Genomic DNA, 22,117 nt, shown 5'->3' with positions numbered 1-22,117 from the left:
GCAATTGATTGCACCGCACATACAGCTAGCCTAGCTTCTTAATCAAGTAAGAAGCTTATTTTTGGTCTTTTTGGGCAGCTTTACTACAGATCTACCTCTTAGTTGCTCATATTATTGGTTTATATGTAGAAAAAGTAAATAATGAGATAGTTTTTTTATTTAATTTAATTTTTTTTAAAAAGTTATTAAAAATCATAAATATTATATAAAATCATAAAAATTAGATAAAATTATAAAAAAATATTATTAATATTAAAAAAATATGAATACAAACTATTAAAAATTATAAATATATAAAAATCTAATAAATTATATTTTTTATAAAATAAATAAAACATATTTAAAATTTTGTAAAACATATTAAAATTTTATAAAAAATTATAAAAATTAAAAGTATTGAAATTGATATAAATTTATAAAAATTATAAAAAAACATAAAAATTTGAACGAGACTGGATTAGTTGGTTGGACAGATTAGACCAAAATCGATAAGGGTATTTATTCGGAGAAAGCCATTAGAACAGTTGACTTGGGAATCGGAGGGTTGAACCAATTTTTTTAATTTTTAATTTTTTAATACTTTATTTAGTCGAATTGGACAAATCAGTTGAATTGGGAAACTGATAGTCTGATCGGTTCGACCATCAATCTAGTTCTGAAAACTTTGGTTAGAATATTTCATTATAACATATGCTAATAGTTGGATAATGAAATTTGGTTTGATAAAAATAATAAAATAAAAAAAAATGGTTAAATCGTCCAATTTTCAAGTCAACCAGTCTAATGGCTTTTCTTGGATTGGTAAGCTTGCCAATTTTGAGTAACCAGTCTAGTTTAAGTTTTTATGATTTTTTATAAATTTATATCAATTTTTATATTTTTTTATAATTTTTATTGCATTTTTAAGAATTCTAATACATTTTTAATTTAAATATTTTTTATTAATTTTATAATTTATTATATTATTATAATATTTATAAATTTTATATCAATTTTAACATTTTTTAATATTTAATATTTATATTTTATAATCTTTTATGATTTTTAATATTTTTATCGGAAAATATTATATTAAACCAGAAGCTGTCATGTGTCACCATTCGATTAGTTTGTCAATTTATTTTAACGGTTAACATGGTCAATGACAGAAACCATCAACGGAGGAACTTAATTATTTATTTTAATTAATGACAATACTTAATTAAGTACAAATTTAATACAATGACTCAATTAATTTATTTTTACATTTTTTAAGAACTGTTTTTGACATATAAGCCAACATTATTATTAATTTATTCATTTTGTTTATAGTTATATCTAGTGCATCCATCCACCCGTTCCTTGAAACAAACCCACTTTTAAACCTTTCAATTTCAAAAAAAGAAAACCATTTCTTGAAAAACCTTTCTAGGCCTGATCATGAGTTAGGTCATCCGTCCAAACCTGAAGATTTGTCCTAAAAGTGTGCTTTGATGAAAAAATAAGGCTCGTTTTTTGAACGAATCGGGTTTCTAGTAAGAATTTTTTGGCTTGGGCCCGACCTGACCCGAATTTGATTACAGTTTTTTCCCTACTATTGTTTTGTTGATGTTTTGTTGTTGCTTTGTTATTGTTTGCTACTGTTTTGCTGTTATTTTGCCATTATATTACTATTATTTTATTGTTATTGTTTAGATATTATATAATTTTTATTTTATTGATAATTTTGCTACTATTTTAGAGGCATTTGCTTGCTAAGTTGCAAACTATCTTAATATTATTTAAGTATATAAAATTTTTCAATATATTTTCAATTTCTTGGAAACATTTATTTTAGGGTTTTCAATGTATTTGATGTATTTAGAGGTGCTCATGGGCCGGGCCGGGCCGGGTTCAGAAAAAAATTTGGCCCGGCTCGAAATATGGGCCTATAATTTTACCTAGGCCCGGCCCGGGAAAAATTCAATATCCCGAGCCCGGCCCGGCCCGTTTTTTAAATAAATACCAAAAATTTATTTTAAAAATTAAAACAAAAGTTAAAAAAAGTATTTTAAAATTAAAAAAATTTAAAAAAAAGTATTTTAAAAAAAATTTAAAATTTAAAAAATTTTAAAAAAGTATTTTAAAAGTATTTTAAAATTAAAAAAATAAAAAATAAAATATTTATTATATTCGGGCCGGGCCGGGCCCGGGCCAAAAAAGTGGTGCCCGAGGCCTGGCCCGTTTTTAATCGGGCCTTATTTTTTTGCCCAAGCCCATATTTCGGGCCTATATTTTTACCCAAACCCTCCCATATTTCGGGCGGACCGTCGGGCCGGGCCGCCCTGGCCCATGAGCACCTCTAGATGTATTATATATCTTAAATTTTTTTATATAAAAAATAATATAAAAAATTAATACGGACGGATCGAGCCGAGCTTGGGTTTAATATTTTTTATCAGAGTCAAGTTTAGACAAAATTTTATATCCATTTTTCAAGTCAAATTGAATCCAAACCTAAAAAATAGCCTAATATTTTACATCGACCCAAACTAACCCGACCCATTATCAGTTTTAAACACCCTGCCCACTACCACCATTTCTTAAACTCTATTACTCGCACAGGCCCTCTGCTTTAAAAATTTGTAAGGCCTCAGTTGTGGCATGCCACTTATTTAATAAACAAATGTTGCACATTGTTATTTAATTATATACTTAACGTGCCTACCGTTAAGATGCTGATGATTATTATATATATATTTTTAATCATTAGAAAGCGTAAAGTCTTAACAGCAATGTGACTTGAACTTAGGTCACATTTGATGTGATAAATATCTTAATTATCAGATCAGTACACAGGGTTCAATGATGATGATTATATTATTATTATATAAAAAATAGGTAAAAGTACCACAAAACCTTTTTGTACTATACTTCGTATTGCATTTTAATTTCTCTACTGAAAAATAAGTAAATTAGTTCTTGTATATTAGAATTTTGCCGTTAAAATTTGGTTTTTATATTTAAGGTATAATAACAAATTTAGCATTTACCTTTACACATTTATTCAATTTACTCTTACTCTTTTATTTTTTTCTATAAAAAATTTAATTAAAATAAAAAAATATTTAAAATTATGATATTTTGGATTTAAATTAAGTATATTTTACTTTTTACATGATTTAAAATAAAAAACATTTCTACTTATTTTTATAAAAATAAATGTTTTCGTTAATTATTTAAGAGTGACAACCATTTAATAAATTCCTTAAATAGAAAAAAAAATTGGGAATAATATGTACCACTTATAAACGCAAACTTTAATTATAAAATTTAAATAAATTAATATATTACATTGAAAAGAAATAAAAAAGCTGTATATATAATTGAACTTGTGTATATGCAAGTGCAACTGAAAGGACAAATTTGCCACGGAAAAATAAATAAACGAATGAATGAATGAAAGAAAATAATAAAAGCAAAGGGGACATTTTAGGGTTGTGGTTCATAAATCACGGTGAGGTTGGGCCAAGATTAGACCTCGCCCGAACGGAGTTTATTTTTTCCAGCGTCAGACCGGCCCTGAACCTTGCAATGAAATGATCGGCTTTGGTATTTACATCTGGACTTGGACAAAACAAAGCTCCTCCCCTTGAATCTTCACCCTCCATTTCACCCATTCTTTTAACATCCGACGGACTCGCTTCACCGCTTGATGGATCATCCGAATCCGCTGAATTAATACTTTTTATCCTAACAAAGTCACCCTGCACTTCGAACTTCCATGGCCGCAATTTAAACGGCGGAGGAGGTGGCGGTGGAGGGACTGGATATAACGGTGATTCATTCCCACTTTCCATGCTCTCTTCTACATTGTTCATGTTATTTATCTTGACTGGAAAAGGAGGCTTCTGGGTTGTTACCGGTGGTTCCATTGAATGGTGCTTTCTGGCTTTGCTTTTCTTGGAAGAAACGATGCTTTGGTAAAATGATGGTAATGGCGGTGGTGGAGGTGGTGGAGGCGGCGGCGGAGGTGATGGGGTTGGATATAAAGGAAGCGTTGAAAGGTTAAAGAATTCCTCAAGGTTTTCTACGCTTCTCTGCCTTTGCTTCTTCTTTTTTCTTCTTAAGGAAATTAAGAAATCATTAGTCCCTCCACCACCTGTCTTTTTCTCACTCTTGGAACTTCTCTTCTCCGGCTCGTCATCTATTGGAGGCGAGATCTTCATCTCACTGAATATTACTTCCTTACGTTCACTTCTCTCTTTGGTTTTAGCATCTTCATAATGAGTCCGCTTAGATTTTCTTCTAACTACCTTAGGAAGCTGCGGTGGAGGTGACTGAGGTGGTGGCTGCGGAGACGTGCAAACAGTATCAACAGCTATATCCTTGGTATTATTAATATAGACTTGTTGATCATGCTGTCGCCTTGACCTACTACGGTAATTATACAAATGAGTATCATCATAAAACCTCCAGCGATCATCACCGTTCACCATCCAAGAAGAATATTCCTGCCGTATATCTGGATACGAGCTGCTACTTTTTAACCTCCGTAATGAGTTATAAGCCGTGCGATCATACCATTGACTTGGCGTTGAAGGGTTTGATCCTGGGACATGATCATCAGCGTGTTTGGGACTGGGTCTGGTAGTAGCTTCGTAAGTAGTTGTTGGGGTTGGGGTATTATTATTACTGCTATTGCTTAAGAAGCCACAGATTATGGCGAAAAGCACGAGGACTAAGTTCACGGAATCCCATGATTTTTTAACAAGTTGAGGCTTGAATATGTTGGACGTCAAAGACAGAAACGAAGGGATGACAAACAACACAAATGCAAACGCAATGACTAGCAAGAGGATGATAAGGATACCGGTGTTTAAGAAGAAAGATGAAGGTTTCCGCCGCCGGCTGTCGGAGGTTTCCAGCCAAAATGGCGTCATCTCTCCATCTTCCTCCATCTTTTTCTAAGAGAGAAACACTTTTACTTGCCTTTTGGTTTTGGGTATATGCGTTTCATAGAGAGAGATGGGTTGCCTTCACAGTTCACATGCTGCCTGTCCTTATAAGAATGACTGCGAAACGCAACGTAGAGGTGTGTTGATGGTTTCTCCTCCATTGAAATTTTGTCCGTCAATCACTCCCATTAATCGGGACAGCAATGGCTTTAAAAGAAATAATACTTATAATTAATAAACCCATGTTTCTATTCTGCATCTTCTAATTTTCTATCGAGACATGCAATCCACTTCATGTTCGCGTTCAATCTAAATTGTTGAAACTGTATAATTATCTTATATTATTTTTATATTTATGAGTTAAAAATACTCTATAAATAATTTTAAATATTTCTTTAAAAAAATAAATATGAATTATTAAAAAAATTAAAAGAGACAATATTAAGCCGTAAAGTGAAGTGTCAATCCGCCGCGTAGCAAAACCAAATTAAAAGAAGAATGGAGTGACGTGAATTGCCAAAAGCTTGTAGTAGTAAGATAAGGGCAGCTAACAAGGAACAGTAAAGTATAAACTTGTTAATAAAATTTTATGGAATAAAAAAATTTAAATTAATCGAATTAATGGATTTTATTTTATTATCTTAATTCGATTAGAAATTTTTTTCGAATCGAGTTGAGTGAAATGAAATGAAATTTGAGTTGATCGAGTTAAATTAAAAAAATTAAACATGTGAAATTAAAATATTGTTACAATATAACTAATTTGAAACAATATATATTTGAAAACTTTTTTAAAGTAAAATAAGAAAAAAAGATATTTTAATATGATAAACTTGAATAGTTAATTAATTTATTTAGGTCCCAAAATTGTTATTTTAAAACATTTTAAAAGTTTTAACTTTCTTTATATATTCTTTAAATTTTTTATAATTTTTTTAAATATAAATTTTGGAATTTTTATAAATATTTTGATTTTTTTTTGTAATTTTTGTTGAGAGAGGCCAATTTGCTCAATTTCAAAATTATCAGGGACCAAAGAGATATTTACACCAATCTGCTTGAATTGTAAAATTCAACTCAACTTGAACTCAAAAATTGAATTACTTATTCTATTTTATTCGAAAAAAATCAAATAATTCGATTCGATTAACTTGAAATTCGTATTTTTTTCGAATCGAATTGAGTTTTACTCACCCTTATTTTATTTTCTCATCTGTCTTTTTCATTTCTCTTTTCTCTTGTTTATTGTTAATTTGCTTTGGTACGTAAAAGTATTATGGAGGCGCATGTACTAGTGTCACGGGCCAAAGTGCAGGTCTAGCCCCGTGACACTAGGAGATAGATTGCATTTTAGTTTCTTGATTCGAAAAATGAGTAAATTAGTCCTTGTACATTAGATTAAAAAGTAAATTGGTCTTTTCAATTAAAAATTTCATCCATTTGTACAATTAAAAACGAGTGTGATTGGCGGAATAACTAGACAGTTACACATGGCGTGCCACTTTTATCTCATGTTGACGTACAATGACCAATTTTTAATAACACAAATATATTAATTTTTTAACAGAATGACCAGTTTGCTCTTTCATCTAATGTATAAAGACTAATTTACTCATTTTTTTAGTATAGAGAACAAAATGCAATTTGACTTCTAGTATAGGAATCTTTATGATACTTTTACTGAAAATTTTCTATAAATTCTTAGTTGCATATTTAATTAGAATAATATTTGGCACAGTCCCAATAAAATCAGGGTCACACAAGTGTCTTATAGGGGTATAGTAAAATATTAAAAAAATAGACACATAGCAATTTTTTAAGGTTGCTTGTGGAATAATAATAAAAAAAACACATTGCTAGTATACCAAATACTAACCAATTTAATTATAGCAACCAATTTTATTAGTTTAAATTCACTATTAGTCTCGTAGGAGTTTGTCCCTCGTAGTTATCGTGCCAAGCGGTTGTGGTGTACCCTCGTTCATTGTTCCTTCCGCTCCCCTACTAATGCATTAGTTGGGAAGTTACGTATTGTTCAATTTGATCATTATTAAATTTCTACTTTTTAAATTTTTAAATTTCAATTCAAACTCAAACGATAGTCGTTAAATTTATTAATTAAAATATTTCAATTTTTGCATATAACGGTATCTTCGTCATATAATATTTTTCGTAAAGAAATTGTTTTATTGAAATAAAAGAATGGAAGAGTGTTAGTTGGTGTTGCTTCAAATCCAGATTTTAGGTAGGAATTAAGAGTCCAGCAAGACCTAATCACGTTTTCTTATTTCCATTATATCTACCGAATGAAACATGAAAATGGTCTTACGTAAACAACTGGGGGTTTACTTACGGCACAAATAATGGGAGACGTTAGATTCGTGTCAATTAATTTTGGGAAGGATTTCCGGTTCTGCCTGCTTTTGCAAGTTGGTTTATAAAACAGCAGTGGGGGATATACGCCATACTACATAAGCCTCTCCATGGTTCAGGTCGGGGTCCACTCGAAAAACGAGAGGGTTTGAATAAAAATATAGGTTTGAAAAATTAACTTGGGCGTAAAAATAAGATCCGCTTAATAAACAGGCTGAACCCTTAGTAAGGTATTTTTGGCTCCGGCCTGACTCGAATTAGCAAAAAAGATAAAAATTTTCTTACTGTTTTGCTATTATTTCACTATTATATTACTACTATTTTGTTATTATTTGGATATTGTATAACTCTTGTTACTATTTTAGAGGCATTTGCTTGTTAAGTTACACCTAATGTTATTTAAATATAAACATCTTTTAAATTTTATTTTCAATTTGTTGAGAAACATTTATTTTAATGTTCTTAGTATTTTTAATGTATTATATTTTTATTTTTTTTATATAAAAAATTAATTCGGGCTGGTTGAGTTGGGCCTGAATTTTAATATTTTTATCCGATCCATGGACAAGTCTATAGCAACTATAGCCCTATTCTAATTTCTATATTTTTATTTCTTTTTTCTCTTCATCAACGCTGTAGAACCCAAGACACAATTCTAATTCAGTCAACCTTCTAACAAATACATCTTTATTTATTTTCCTTTCTTAATTTTAGAGGTACTCATAGGTCAGGTCGGGTTGGGCCTAAGCATGAAATTAACATATTTTATGCATGCTCAAGTCCAGCTTGACTAAAAAATATGGGCTTAAAATTATGTCCAAACACACACATATTTACAAAAAATTAACCCAAGCAGAAAATAGAGGCCGCAAGCTTAATTGCTTATGTCACTCCTCCTCGGTGATAACTCCTCCCCCTTCATCCATCGTGATCTCCTCCGCTCTTTCACTTTTCTATCTCCAACTCCCATCATCCTTCATCGTCCATCCCCTCCACGACCACTTCTCTTGATCTTTCATTGACCACCCTTCTTTTTTTTGGCAAGAGAAGTTTTTTGAATAATAATTTTGGCCTAAGGTCTGACCCTTGGTTCGTTCCTTATGGGAGGATTTTTTAGTTGATGAAGACTTGTGTATTCTTGAATCCATTTTAACTCGTCTTTCTTGAGTTCATGGTAAACCTATTCTTGAATTCGAGTCAACTCGTTTTGTTTCCGTTTGATATGATGGATCTAATGTTTTTACGACTTCAAAAGATTTCAAAGATGATTAAGATCATCGATGGTGGTTACAATGCACTAGTTTGCATGTTTCATTTTCTAGTGGTTGATGCCTAACGATGAAGTAGGAGCTCTTGATGTGGCTTCTATCCATGATAATGACATTTTCTGCGGCATTTTTTTTTCTAGGACTAGACATATGGCTTGATTTGCAGCGAAGCACTCGTACAGTTTTATTTGATTTTTCTAATGTCTGATTTCTTTGTAATGATTTACAAACAAATTAACGAATATCCTGCTGTCGAACATAAAAAAAATTCCTTCTACGCTTTCTTCTTTATTAGGGTGTTTGGGTTGTAAAAGAATATAATGTTTATGAGCCAATTAAGCTAGAATTGAACTGGATTTAAATATAATATCAACACATTATACTTGCCCAACCAGACCAAAATATAAATATAAATTTTTGCTGAACCTCATCCGTACTTTTAAATGGCCAACCTAAACCATTTTAGGCCCACTTATATTATTAATTTTATAAAAAAAATATTTACATTCTTTGATTTAATATTATATATAACTATAAATCACATAATATAATATAATATAATATAATATATTACAAACTTAAGTTCCAGCAGCTGAGCCCAATCCATATTTCAAATAAGTAAATCCATTTTTTATGTAATATAATATAATATATATATTTTTTATGTAAATCCATTTTTCAAGTCTAATATTTTTACTCCAATCTTTCCCAAATTTGTATCCCAAATTTGCATCCTTCAAGCTTGGATGGGTAACCCAGTGGTAATAAGCAAATTTGCAAAAGAATCTCCATGTACTCAAGTTTCCCAGGCCACTTACCAGACGATGCCATGGCATCCTTTTATGAAACTACCAAGGTTCCCCTCATTACATTTTCAGTCATCATCTTCAATAACATCAACTTGATAATCTTTTCCATGGATCCGAACCCAGCAAAAATGGCCAAATAATACCCTACAATGAAGCATGAATTTTCCTCTGTTTTCAAAATGAAAACTGAAAGTAATGTCTCAAGAGATATATCAGTAATTACGTCGTGCTTGTGTTACCAGTACATACAATTCCTCTATGATATGGATATTACAAAGCTGTAATATAGATTGTGTTATGTTCATCACTAACGGGGGCTACAAAGCAGATAACTGAACCTTCAATGATTCTGAGGTATTATACCTTCTTGCTTCTTTCCTTCTGTTGCAGATTCACAACTGCATGTATTCTTGTCTCACCTTTTGTTCGAGGAAGCTCCTTAAGCAGTACTAAAGGTACAGACTGCAGTAGGATGAACTAGAAGACGAGAATAGCTATTGTGATTATCAAAGCAATTGTACATATCAATGCCTGCAAAAAGCAACGATCTGGGATTAAATAGAAAAGATAGCAAGGGGATGCTTATCCTTTCATTAACTTATCACTGCAAGGTCATCTGGACTACCTAGACACTTTTTACTATTACTCCAATTACTTTCAGATTTAATTCTTTCATATGCCACGACATTGCTACAGTTAAAGAGTGGCAAAATTGTTATATGCTGGCACCTGGTAACCCCAACCCCTTTTAATGATCAAAAAAAGCTTTCAAAATTTTTTTCTTTCATCTGAGTTTCAGTTAATGACATTTACAAGGTGTCTAATAGTTTTAGTGGAGTATCTCTCTGGTACACAAAATTGTCTTCCAAAGCATGGTATAGCAGTGCGGAATATAATAGAAATATATAAATTTGTTTATCATTTCTCTAGATTGCAGTAAAATGAACTTTAACTCAAAGTAAAAGTGAAATGGCAAATCATTAAAACCTTGTGTGCTGCTAAATACAACCATAACATCAAACATACCAATGCCTAAATTAGCACTTACAGCTATTGCAGAGGCAGCAAGTCCAGCTCTTTCTCTTGGGTCTTTGTGGTAGTAGTTTCCGAAGTAGAGAATGGTGGCATAATACCACATCAATGGGAAAACAAATCCAAGCAGAAGACTGCAAACGAGCATATATGCTCATGAGTCAAGAAAACAACATGCGATGGAAGAGTATGAAGAGGGCAGGAGAACTCACGAAAACCACCCTATCCCACAGCCAAAGCAAGGAAGAGGTTTATCATAAATGCTCAGCTGCGGGTTTTCCGCATCTCTAATAAGTGCATATTCACCAATTTTCTGTTCAACTGCTTCTGTTAAGTGCTCTGCATTAACCAAGTTGCTAACCATGATTTAACAATATAAACAAACATTTTTTTAAAAATAAACTTTACTCAAAGAGGCTAAATACAACACATTGACTGGCCTAATGGTGGTGTCAGTCAGCATGAACTAAGGCAGATGTTTGTGGTTTAACTTCATGTCAGACTAAAACAAAGGCTATAACTGAAATACACATCAGTTAGCCATTCGTATGAATGCAATAAATCAGTCCACAAGTTGAATGTGCAGGACAGTAGCTTTCTAGGATTCGTGATTACTGCTTATATCCATGCACTAGAATTCACATTTGGTTGAATTTTTCAGTTTTTTTATGCATAAACAGCATTGCATATAATATGGAAGTCATAATAGACGGTCCTCAGTAGCAATTACTTTAGCTGATTAATTGTAATTCATAAACTAACGCACATATCACAAAATACAAAAAGCAATAAAACTCCTGAAAGCTTTGAGATTTTGACAATTTTACAGGTAACTATCAACTTTTGAGCATAGCACTGAACTATCATATGCAGAGATAAAAAAGGAAGGGCATAGAAGGAATACGTTTAATACTCGGATCCATGCATGCATTCAGGATATCTAACTCTTAGTTGGTTGCCTCAGCTCCTCTCTCTGCCTTTGAAGGATCTGTCCTGTCGAGAATAAGTGAGGAATGTAAAATATTAGCAGCAATAATCACCATTAAAAAACCTTCATAAAACCAGAAAACTGTTAATACCTCAGTAAGAACACTGATTTCCTAATTTCTACTTCCTCAAAAAAGAAGGTTACAAAAACAATCTTCAAGCAAAACTCAACTAACCCCATCACCCTTTTCCTCGAAATAAGTACATCCACACTTAAAAACACACCACAAATTAAGAATTGAATTGAATATGCATAAAGAATTCTCAATCAACTAAACTCTCCTAGCTTAAAAGCAAAGAAATGACAGAGGCGGCCATTCTGGTAAAATTTTAATTTAATATCAACACTAACCAAAGGAAATATCGAAGAATCCTTGTCAATCCTCAAAGTATACCACCCCAAGAGTTACTACGATTAATAGCAAAAAAAGAAGAAAGGTAGACGATAATCCCCACAAAAGTCAAACCTTGATTTCTACAAAAAGGGTTAATTCTCAACAAAAAAAAACTACAGGGCAGAAAAAAATCATTCTACAAAGATCAAGTTTACCAATTTAGCAACAAAAATCTAAATTTCAAAGCAAACTGAGTATGGAACAGTAAAATGTTGGAAGACGGAGAGCGAAAGAGTGAAACTTGCCAGTCGAAGTGAGAGAAGGCGGCAAGGCGCAGGTGTTTTTTTTTTCTCCGCTGTCTCTGTTACATATATTATGTGATATAAAGATATGTACTAGTGTAATCACTTATTTGCTCCTCAAATTAAAAAAAAAAATTCATTTTAGTTTTTTTTTTTTTAAATTTAAAGAAAAATTCATTAATTATGAAATCATACAATTCGGGAAATAACTAATATCTTTTTTCACAATATTATGGCACGTTAATAATTAGTTCGGTTACAACTCAAACACAATATATTTGGAGTGATTGCAAGCACTTAATACAATAAAGAAATCAGTCTTGAATGGTCCAAAGCGACAGGTATAAATGGAAAAAAGAACCGAGCATCCATCAAACTTGAGAGAATGATGTCAAAATTAGCACTAAAATCACTCGCAAAATTAAGACTATATGCATAAGTAAGACTAAAAAGTGTATTACAAGAGTAGATAATAGCTTCTAAAAGTGATGAGTTATTAAATAATGGAAAAACAAACAAAAAAAAAAACAAATAAAACTGTTAAAATAGAAGGTCGATAATGATAATAAAAGAGAGAAATAAGATACACTAATTTTACGTGGAAACCCTTTCGGGATAGTTACAAATGGAAACCCTTTCGGGATAATTACAAGGGGTATAGATTGTGTCTACTTCGGGATAATGCAGTAAGGTTGAAGCACGTTATTCAAATCAATATCAAACAGAGGAAGTAAACTTCTAAACCTCGGTCTTTGCCCTCGTGGATTCCACTATCTTGCCACTTTTATTTTATTTTAATAAGAATTTGAGTCACAACTCTTACAAAAACTTAAGACAACACGAGTCCAAACTGACACATGAAATCATTTATTATTCTGAAATACTCTTAAACATAAACAAATTAATAAGTCAACGAAGAGCCACCCACTTTTTAAAAGAGACCACTGGTGGTCGATGGTGTTTTAGCGATGATAGGCATCGTCATCTGTTCATCACAATTTGTGAAAGACAATAATGATAGCCACAAAATAAATCTAAAAACTAAAAAGAGAGAAAACACATGGAGTGAATGAAAAGAAAAGAAAAAGAAAAAGAGGGTTTTATTTATTTCCCATTTCCTAACATGAATTTTATTTATTTAAATAATAATTGTATAAATAAAATAATAATCTTATAAATAAACAATTCAAGGGGAAAAGACCATGAAGAAAACTTAATGTAGATTCAACTTTTTCATTTTTTTCAACATTAATGACCACCATGTCTTTAGGTCGATAATGGTAAGAATAGATGTCTTTAGGTTGTTACCCAAAATGGGTATGTTGCGTTTGAAGCAAGCATGGTTGGGGATATATAGGTGAGGATGATTAGATGAGGTCTTAGAGACTTAGTAGGTGGAAGGCCATGCTAATAGCTCCATAATCAATTCCTAGTTCGATGGTGCGATGATGGAGGATGTAAAACTTGAGCAGCTCGGAGTAACAATTATTGGTGTTGATGGTTGTGGGTGAAGGCGGTGTCTAGCACTTGACAAATTTGACGAGGATTAAGGAGCAAGGCCAAGTGTATAATAAAATTTATTGTTTATAAAATAAACTAATAAAAAGGAAACGTTTAAATATGGTTTACGTCTTGTTTGTGTTTTTTTTAAAGAAAAATGTTTTATTTATAAAAATAACATCAGAAAAAGATAAAAAATGGGCATTCATTTATTTATAATTTTGTATGAATATTTTTTAAATCTTATGTATTTTATTAAAAAATGAAATTTTAAATAAATTTTTTTACTTTTAAAATTTTTTAAAATTTAAAATTTGCGTTTTTAAGAAATAAAACTAAATTGATAGAATGTGTAAAGTTGATGGCTAAATTTGTAGATTTTTTAGAATTATGACTAAATTGATAGAATCTGTAAACATTGAAGGGGTAAATTTGTTGTTATATCAATAAAAAGGTGACAATTAGTGATTTAATAGAGGAGTGACAAAATATTAAATTTCAATAATGTTAGTGGTTAAAATGAAAATTTTTAAACTTTAATGACCAATACAGGAATACGTTAATAGTTAGGTGTCTCTTTTATAGTTTACCCTATTTGTATGTATATGGACATAAACATGCCAATCAAGTGATAAGAGTTTGGTTTGTTGGAATATCCAAACGCCATTGCTGACTGCTACTCTCCACCAAACAAACGTTAAACTCATGACTCCATAGGATTAGACGATTGATATGTGATATTGATTCTTTAATGTTTATTGATTCATTTGAAAATGTCGGTTGAGTATTAACTTGATTAGTATAGGTATTATTATTAATGTAAGAAGACGTGGGTTTAAGTGCATTGAAGCGTATTATCTACCTATTTATGGGTTAGAGAAGAGTTATGTATAGTTTTAAGCATTATGTAAAAAAGAAGCAGTTATGATCAAAACCTATAATGAGATTGTTTAAAAATAATATTATTATGGTTAAAAGGTTACATTATGCTATAAATTTACATATTTTTTTATATATTTAAAATTTAATTTAATTTTTTAGAAATTTATTTATTTATATTTTGAATTTAAAATTTTAAGTTTATGAATACTTAGCTTTGACTACTCAGATTTTTATCACTTTTCAAAGATAAATAAGATTATATATTTCAAGAAATTGTGTTTTCAAGGATAAATATAACAAGGTTAACTCGAACAAATAGCAACATTGTAACATCCTCAACCCAATTCGAGTAGCCGAATCTGGATTTTGGGTATTACCACAAAATACAGACACAAGCTTAATTTACTTATACGATTTACAAATAATGACAACTTACTTAACTACAAAATTTTCAAATTAAAATACATAAGTAGATAAAATTAGTAAATACAACTACAACACGAAGTAATTAAATTACAGTGATATCCAAATTGAAACCCAAATTTATTACAATACCCCCAAGTGTGGATTTGTAAGTAGTATTTTAGTCTTTGAACACACCATCAAACTTGCTCTATATGCATATAATAGCCTAATATGCCACTCTTTAGGCATAGTCTTGAAATCGTCCCTACTGGCTCAGACTCATATAAATTCACCTAGAACAAAACATACATCCAAATAAGTTCATAAAAACTTAGCGAAGAAAACATCATTTACCTGTGTCATTTCTGCACATCTCAACTGATAACTTATTTAGATGATCTGATCGTTCTGAACCTTCAATTTAATCATTGGCATATACTCCCTCAATTTCTATTCTCATTTACACATAAGATACCATACATTGCTCAGAACTCATTTCTTACCCATCAACATCTTCGATACGCCACTTACCTCTTTCAATTTGACCTTTCATAAGTCATTACTCATTTCCTTTACAAAGGTCCATACGACTGAAACACCGTTGCTCTTGTATCCGTAACTTTAAGTCATCGTTTCACAATCCATGTTTGATCACAAACACAGATAACAGGTACATTCCTTCTGATATACAGTGATAAAAATCCTTATTCAAAAGACGCTTCTTTTATGTTTACCCATCACCTCTTCCATATCTCATCACTTCATTATTCATAGTCGAATCATGATCTTGTAAAACAATTTATCATAGCCTATTAAGACACTGTGCCTTTCTGATCTTTCTAATCACACTTACAAGCCATACTAAACGCGCCAAAGTAATTTAATACAGAATCCGCCACAAGAATCATTCCTTTAGGATACACCATTGCAAGCCTTACTAGGATACGCCGCAAAGGCATTGCTTTCAGATTTCGCCATGTACGCCGTTCTTTCAAGTTTTCGCCACAAAGTCTATTACGTCAGAATTTGCCATACAGGCCATTGATTCATTGTTTGCCACAAGGTCCGTTCTTAAGAGTGCGCTACGAAGGCGTTCCTTACGGAGTTTTCCACAAGGGCATTCCTTTCATATTCCGCCACAGGCTTTTTTTCATATTACACCACAAAAGCTTTTCCTTTCATATTACACCACAAATGAACGAAATGAATAGAAAAAGAGAAATGAGAAACATTCAAGAATGATTATGGTTTTCTCAGAAATGGAGAAATGGAATCATTTGGAAATGAATGTAGGTTTCCAAAAATGGAAATGGAAATGAAAACGAAAATGAAAACTTGCAATCCTATATAAGATTACTTAAAAATTGATGGAAGAATGGGATTATATTTTTGGACTATTTTGAAGCTTGAAAATGAAAATAAATCATTTGGTCATAGTGAACACGTTGAGTTGTGACATATTGAATGAATTTTCTCAAAATTTTATCAGTGGTAAAATCGTCAAAATTTTACCGAGGGTAAAATTGTCAAAATTTTACTGGGGTAAAATTAGGTGAGAAAATTATGTAAATATTAAAGTTTATTTTGGGAAATAGAAAATTTGAATAAAATTAGATCATATTACAGAATACTAGGTCAAAAAGGCCTAAGAAATACTCGTAATGGACCCGATGTGAGAGAGATCTAAAACCCCTCATGTAAGGAGGTGGGACGACAAAACCCTAATTAGAGTTGCCGCCTCCTATATCCTAGATAAACTAGGATATTATTTTTCCAATGAAAATAAACTTCTACAACTCTACAAGGGTTCTATCTTCTCTTCCTAAATAGATGACACGAGTAGAGCTATGAAAACAACTTTTGAGATATTGTTATTCTACTGAAAAATAAAGAGAATTTATTCTCAACTTATAAATATACTTTTCAGAATAACAATTTTACTGGTTTCTATTATAGAAGAGAGAATTTTTGTTTTCACCCCAAAAGGAAAACTTTTTCTAGTTTTGCGTTTTGATTCAATTGGTTTGAGGCCACACTCGAAGTAGTTCGTGGTACGAGAATAGCAGATAAGATCATTTGGTTGAAAGCTAGGAAAAATAAAGGTTCCGCTTATCTAAAAATACATGTATGAATTTGGTTAAGGTTTATCACTATAAATATCACAAACCGGGTTGGTTTTCAAATTTTAAATTTTTCGCTGTGCAAGAAAACCGTTTTCAAATTGAGTTTTTTTCCAACAGAAACCCCTTTCCACTTTTTCGTATTCCTTTTCGAAATCAAGTTTCATGGCAAAAACACATTTTCTCCTTCCTTTTCTCTTTTTGATGGCTTTGAACATATCATATGCAATAATGATATTGCCCTGAATCTGTTTCCTTTCTATGAAAGTTGATTGTACAAGGTGGATGACTGCTTCAAGAGTCGGTTTTATCCTAGCCGCTAAAAGTCTAGAAATAATATTGTATCCAGATTTACGTAGTCTAATAGGTCAAAATTAGGATATGTTAATCGAGTCTTTTTGTTCGAGGATTAAGACCACATTAGTATCATTTAAGCCTTTTAGAAGCCTTCCACTATGAAAAAACTCCATTCACCATCTTGAAAATGTCTTCCTCTATCAAGTTCTAGAAATGATGATAAAATATTTTGGAAAATCATTCGGGACTCGGGGCCTTATACCATACCAAAAGTCGCAGTCTTAGCCTCTTCCATCACGATCTCTTTACATATTTCCCTGTTCATATCATTGAAGATAACATTTTCAAAAGACCCCAACACTTCCTCAATTTCCGTAATCTCCTTCAAGTTGAAGACCATTTTTAAATGGCTTGCTATGTAGAACATTAAACTTTTGTCTCCCTCGATCCATTCGAAGTGATCATCCTTTAATTTTGTGATTTGGTTGAATCTTCTATTGGCCATAGTTGTAGCATGGAAAATCTAGTATTTTTGTCCTCGTGACGTAGCCAATTAATCCTCAGCCTTTGATGCTAGTGTCTTTCTTCCTTTTCCTATAGAACATCGAGGTCCTTTTCCAAAGCTCTAAACTTTTATCTATTGTGATTTTAAGGTAGTTCTTTTTTAATGTTCATCATCTTGCTAGTGATCGCATCAATCTTCCTTCTTAAGCTTCGATCATTTCCTTTACTCCTTTGTTGAAGTTTAGTCTTGGTTCTTGATATATATGTCCACGAATCCTATTCTTACCCCATTGTTCATATTCCTCCATTCTTTCTTAATAAAATCACTGCATTCACTAGTGACAACGGTGCCATAGTGTATAAACGTTGTGCAGAGAAATTTGTACAAAAGATGTAGAATAATAATGTGGCTTAGACTACAAGTGTGATAGGTCAGTTGTAATATAGAAATTTTACAACGAAATACTAAGTATTCAGAGGATATAACCAAATGAGATTAGGTGATAAAATTGATCAACATTGATTAAGCATGTGAGAAGGAAGGCTAGCTAGCTAATTACCAAATATCACAGTAAGACAAATCGAGAAAAGGGGTAAATTATACTAAATGATAAACTAAAATGACTAAGATGTAATAAATCCAGTTTTACAATATTAATAATCAGGCAAACAAGGTGGTTGATTAATATCCATGTTAATGGATAATTATCGGTTTAAGGGAGCTAGAATGTCTAATTTTCCTAATTGATCCAATTTTACTTCTCGATCACTATTTTACCCAATTAAGCTATTTAATTTGATTTATCTTTTGACCTCATTAAATTAAATCGATCTAATCGAATTAATACTCGATAAGATCTCCTTTCAGTCTCACTTATCTAGATAATCCCCTGTAGTCACCAATTCTAGGTTTTCAAATTCATTCGATCTGATCCAAATTTTACGATCTAATTGATAATCCTTAAATCAACCAAATAATATTTCAATTAATCAACCACAAGTCAATTTAGTTCCTACCCATTATCAATTCATAAGACACAATCAATTTCATGCTAGATTAAACAAGAAAATAACATAAAATAAACAAGGTTGAGAAATGCTTAGTAAAACCATAAATCCCTTGGATTGATTGATGGGTAATGTATTAAATCCTCATTTATCCATAGCCCAATCGTTAATAGATGAAATCAGATGAATAAAATAATCTAACTCTATTGAAATGATAAGAGATTGCAAAGAGTCTTGTACTCTTTTGCTAAGGAAAGCAAAGTGTAGAAAAAGAACTAAAATGAATTTTTTAAAAGTTAACCTAAAAGAGAATAATAGTAAGAATCTAAAGAATTGTCCTTTCAAATTGTTTCATAAAGTGACTTATATAGTCTAACACAATTTGACCTACAAATGATAAAAATGCCCTCTTTTAATAATTGACTTATGGCTGAACTAAAAATTGCCCATTAGATTTTTCCCTCGCTAGGAACCAATGACACTACACCCAACCTTCAGTGTCGCAACAGCCTCGATAGTGTACTTCCTTGGGTGCTTGGAAGCTTCAATGTTGCAACATTGACTCTTTGGTGTTGCAACATTGTCCTCAATAAACGTGGCTTCTTCAACTTTGGTGACTATGCTTGTAACATCCCACCCGACGTAGTTCCTGTTGAAGTTATGTGTGGGTAGATTGTTGGCTAAGTATAAGATAGAAAAGGCTGATTTACGCCCTATCCGCCAGTGTGATGTTAAGTGTTTGTTGTCACGCCATGATGGACGGACTGCTCGACTAATCTGGTAGGTTTGTAATGACTTGGATGAAGGATTTTTCTTTTGGCAAAGTGTGGGTATTTATGTTTTGGTGTGGTCGTTAGGGGAACTTGCCGGTTGGCGGATTCTCTTGGTAAGTTTTGTGTAATAGATTTTTATTTTTATACTCGCTAGTGGTGGATTGTAGAATTGTGGACTTGATAGTTTTCTGTTTGAACACGTGTGTTTACTATATAATTTTAGTTGGTTTTTTTGTTATGATCTAGTTAAAAATTGACTAGAATGCATTAGATATTTAAGATGAGATTTTCCTAGAAATTATTATGTTGACCACTATAGAGTGATAAGTTAGCTTTACATGGTTAGCCACGTGTAAGTTTTTATGGGAACTGTGTGAGCTATGAATATCAGTAAGGCTATTATAGTGGGGGTTCTTAATTTTTCTTCCTTTACCTTATTTTTACTCTAGTAACCCGTTTAAGTAAGAGTTCTTGGTTAGAGAAAGACCATCAAGTATTCCAATTATAAGAAAGAGTTGTAGAGTGTAGTGAAGGTCTTGTTGTAACCAGCTTCGTTAAAGTTATTTTGTGAGTATCTAGTTTGTATTAATCTTCTAAGTTTTCCTCTTAGTTTTAATATATTGCTAAATTTTGGTTGTCCTAGTTTAGAATTTAGGTAAAAAGGATCTTCATGAGATATGGTATGTTGTTGCATGTAATCATCTACATGTGCATGTTAGTGACAGGAAACAAACTCGACTTCTTTAGTGTGTAAACTCGATATCCAGATAAGATGGGCCACTGGTAGGGCATGTTAGTTGTTAACTAGAATAGCAAGTGTGGCAAAGCACTGGTAAGGCATGTTAGTTGCTAGCCAGATTATCTTGAGTGCTAAGTTTCTGGTAGAGCATGATAGTTGCTAACCAACCTAGCGAAATGGGTGCTGCCTAGGGTAGGACATGTTAGTTATTAGTCATGGAAAAGATCCCTTAATTCATGGGAATATGAATGTGTTTGAAACTGTAATGTCTAGGATATTTATTCCATTATGTAAATATGGGATCTGAGGTTAGCACAAGGAAGATTGAAAGGAAGGGTAAGAAAATGTGAATTTGGGATTTGTTACATGTTATGTATGTCTGTAATTGAGAAAGAAATGTTGATTAGGAAAGTGTGATAATTTTTTTATGTTAAGTAATATATCTGCATCCAGTGAATGTGTGGAGTACGCAACGAATCTGCTAAGTTATTGTGTTTTGGCATGTCAAATCCGCCTTAGTGAAATTAAGTTCGGTAGGTATGTAAGAATCAGTCTAACTTTATGTCTGAGATGTGAAGGGTAAGTGTTGTAATAGATTGTGTTTCTGAATGAATGTATACGTTCTAATAAGACAATGTGTTTGTTGTGATGGTAGATAAGAAAGGTATTCGCCCAAAATTAGAATTCGTCTAGGGATACTATCTGCCAAGGATAGGAATCCGCCACAGACCTACGTTGAAGAGTATACGCCATATGTTTAGGGTGTCAACTTAGTAAAAATGTGTGTATGTTTTTAATTATGTTATATTATCCTTGTTCTTGTGATTTGTCTAAAAAGGGTCAAGTATTCCTAAGTTTGGAGCTCATTAAGTTTTTTTGAACTTACTCCTTTTCTTTCTCCTCTTCCAAGTGGTGCTTCATCGTAAAGCTTGTTGAAGGAGCTCAGCCAAAAGGAGCGATCTCTTATATGAGCTTCGCCTATGTTTGTTTTGTAACATGCAATATATTTTTAGGAGTGGCGTATATTGCCATTTTGTAAATAAGATCTGTAATAAAATACCTCTTTATAAATCCCTGTTTTAAAAGCATGTTACCCTTGAAGGATTGGTTAAGCTCTGATGAAATTGGAATATATGGTATTTTTCTAAATTGTATACGCCAAATTGTTATAAATGGAGTTTATTGTTAGTGTTGCCTTTAGGATTTTTGTGAAAGAAGTTAACTCACTTGGTATCTATAACAATTTGTTAGTTTTATTTTAAAGGCTTCCGTCAAAAGCTATTTACTAAAAATGTTTATATTATATGATTTATACCTGTTTTGGTTGTTTTAACCTCTAAAAATTTTGGGTTAATGCCTCAGCTTGTATAATATACGTCAAAAGAAAAATAAAAGTCAACTAAGTTCAAGTCTGCTTTCTGTGTAACACCTCAACTCACTGTTGGGAATTGGGTGTTACAGTGCTTGATGTTGCAACCTTGATAGCTTGGAGTCGCGACCAAATAGGCTGGTGTCATGACATCATTCCCTTGATGTCGCGACTTCGGAGAAACGTCACTTAGGAGTGCAATTTGATGAAGTCTAACTCCTTGATTGGTGTTGGAGGTATTAGTGTCGCGACACCAAAACAATAGTGTCATGACCTTGACCACAGTGGAGGCTCTTCTTCTCGTTTTCACCTCAACCATATTCTTGAAACAAGCTTAATTCAAACATTAAACACCTAATGACATAAACTTGCTATTTTATTCCGAAAAGTATAAAAATTGCCATAAACATTAACATTGAACTTAAAATCTAATAAGTAAAGAAACATAGTAAAAAACATCATAAAATATTTGAGAACAAACTCTTTAAATGTCTAAAG

At 32.0% G+C, this 22,117-nt stretch overlaps 2 protein-coding genes across 7 annotated transcripts; both read right to left on the bottom strand.

The window, feature by feature from the left end:
• Positions 1-3,257: 3,257 nt before the first annotated feature.
• LOC107931562 (actin cytoskeleton-regulatory complex protein PAN1) lies at positions 3,258-4,993 on the bottom strand. Its single transcript, XM_016863483.2, has one exon. It carries the CDS (start codon positions 4,917-4,919, stop codon positions 3,471-3,473), a length of 1,449 nt encoding a protein of 482 aa, XP_016718972.1. The 5' UTR covers positions 4,920-4,993; the 3' UTR covers positions 3,258-3,470.
• Positions 4,994-8,991: 3,998 nt separating this feature from the next.
• Positions 8,992-12,159, bottom strand: LOC107931557 (60S ribosomal protein L18a-like protein). Of its 6 annotated transcripts, none has more exons than XR_005912307.1 (6): positions 12,026-12,159; positions 11,303-11,391; positions 10,611-10,737; positions 10,415-10,532; positions 9,730-9,897; positions 8,992-9,510 (listed from the first exon to the last, which is right to left on the bottom strand). XR_005912307.1 is itself a non-coding variant. In XM_041091601.1 (5 exons), exons 2-5 carry the CDS (start codon positions 11,319-11,321, stop codon positions 9,844-9,846), a joined length of 318 nt encoding a protein of 105 aa, XP_040947535.1. In that variant the 5' UTR covers positions 11,322-11,391; positions 12,026-12,159; the 3' UTR covers positions 9,517-9,843. The 6 variants fall into 6 exon arrangements, 4 of the variants coding, with proteins under 4 accessions (XP_040947535.1, XP_040947536.1, XP_016718969.1 ...); XR_005912308.1 differs by having other exon boundaries at positions 11,303-11,386; positions 12,026-12,107; XM_041091601.1 differs by lacking the exon at positions 8,992-9,510 and having other exon boundaries at positions 9,517-9,897.
• Positions 12,160-22,117: the final 9,958 nt, after the last annotated feature.

Source organism: Gossypium hirsutum, chromosome D04 (assembly GCF_007990345.1).
Source record: "Gossypium hirsutum isolate 1008001.06 chromosome D04, Gossypium_hirsutum_v2.1, whole genome shotgun sequence".
Lineage (NCBI taxonomy): Eukaryota > Viridiplantae > Streptophyta > Magnoliopsida > Malvales > Malvaceae > Gossypium > Gossypium hirsutum.
This window is presented reverse-complemented; position numbering and strand designations above follow the sequence as displayed.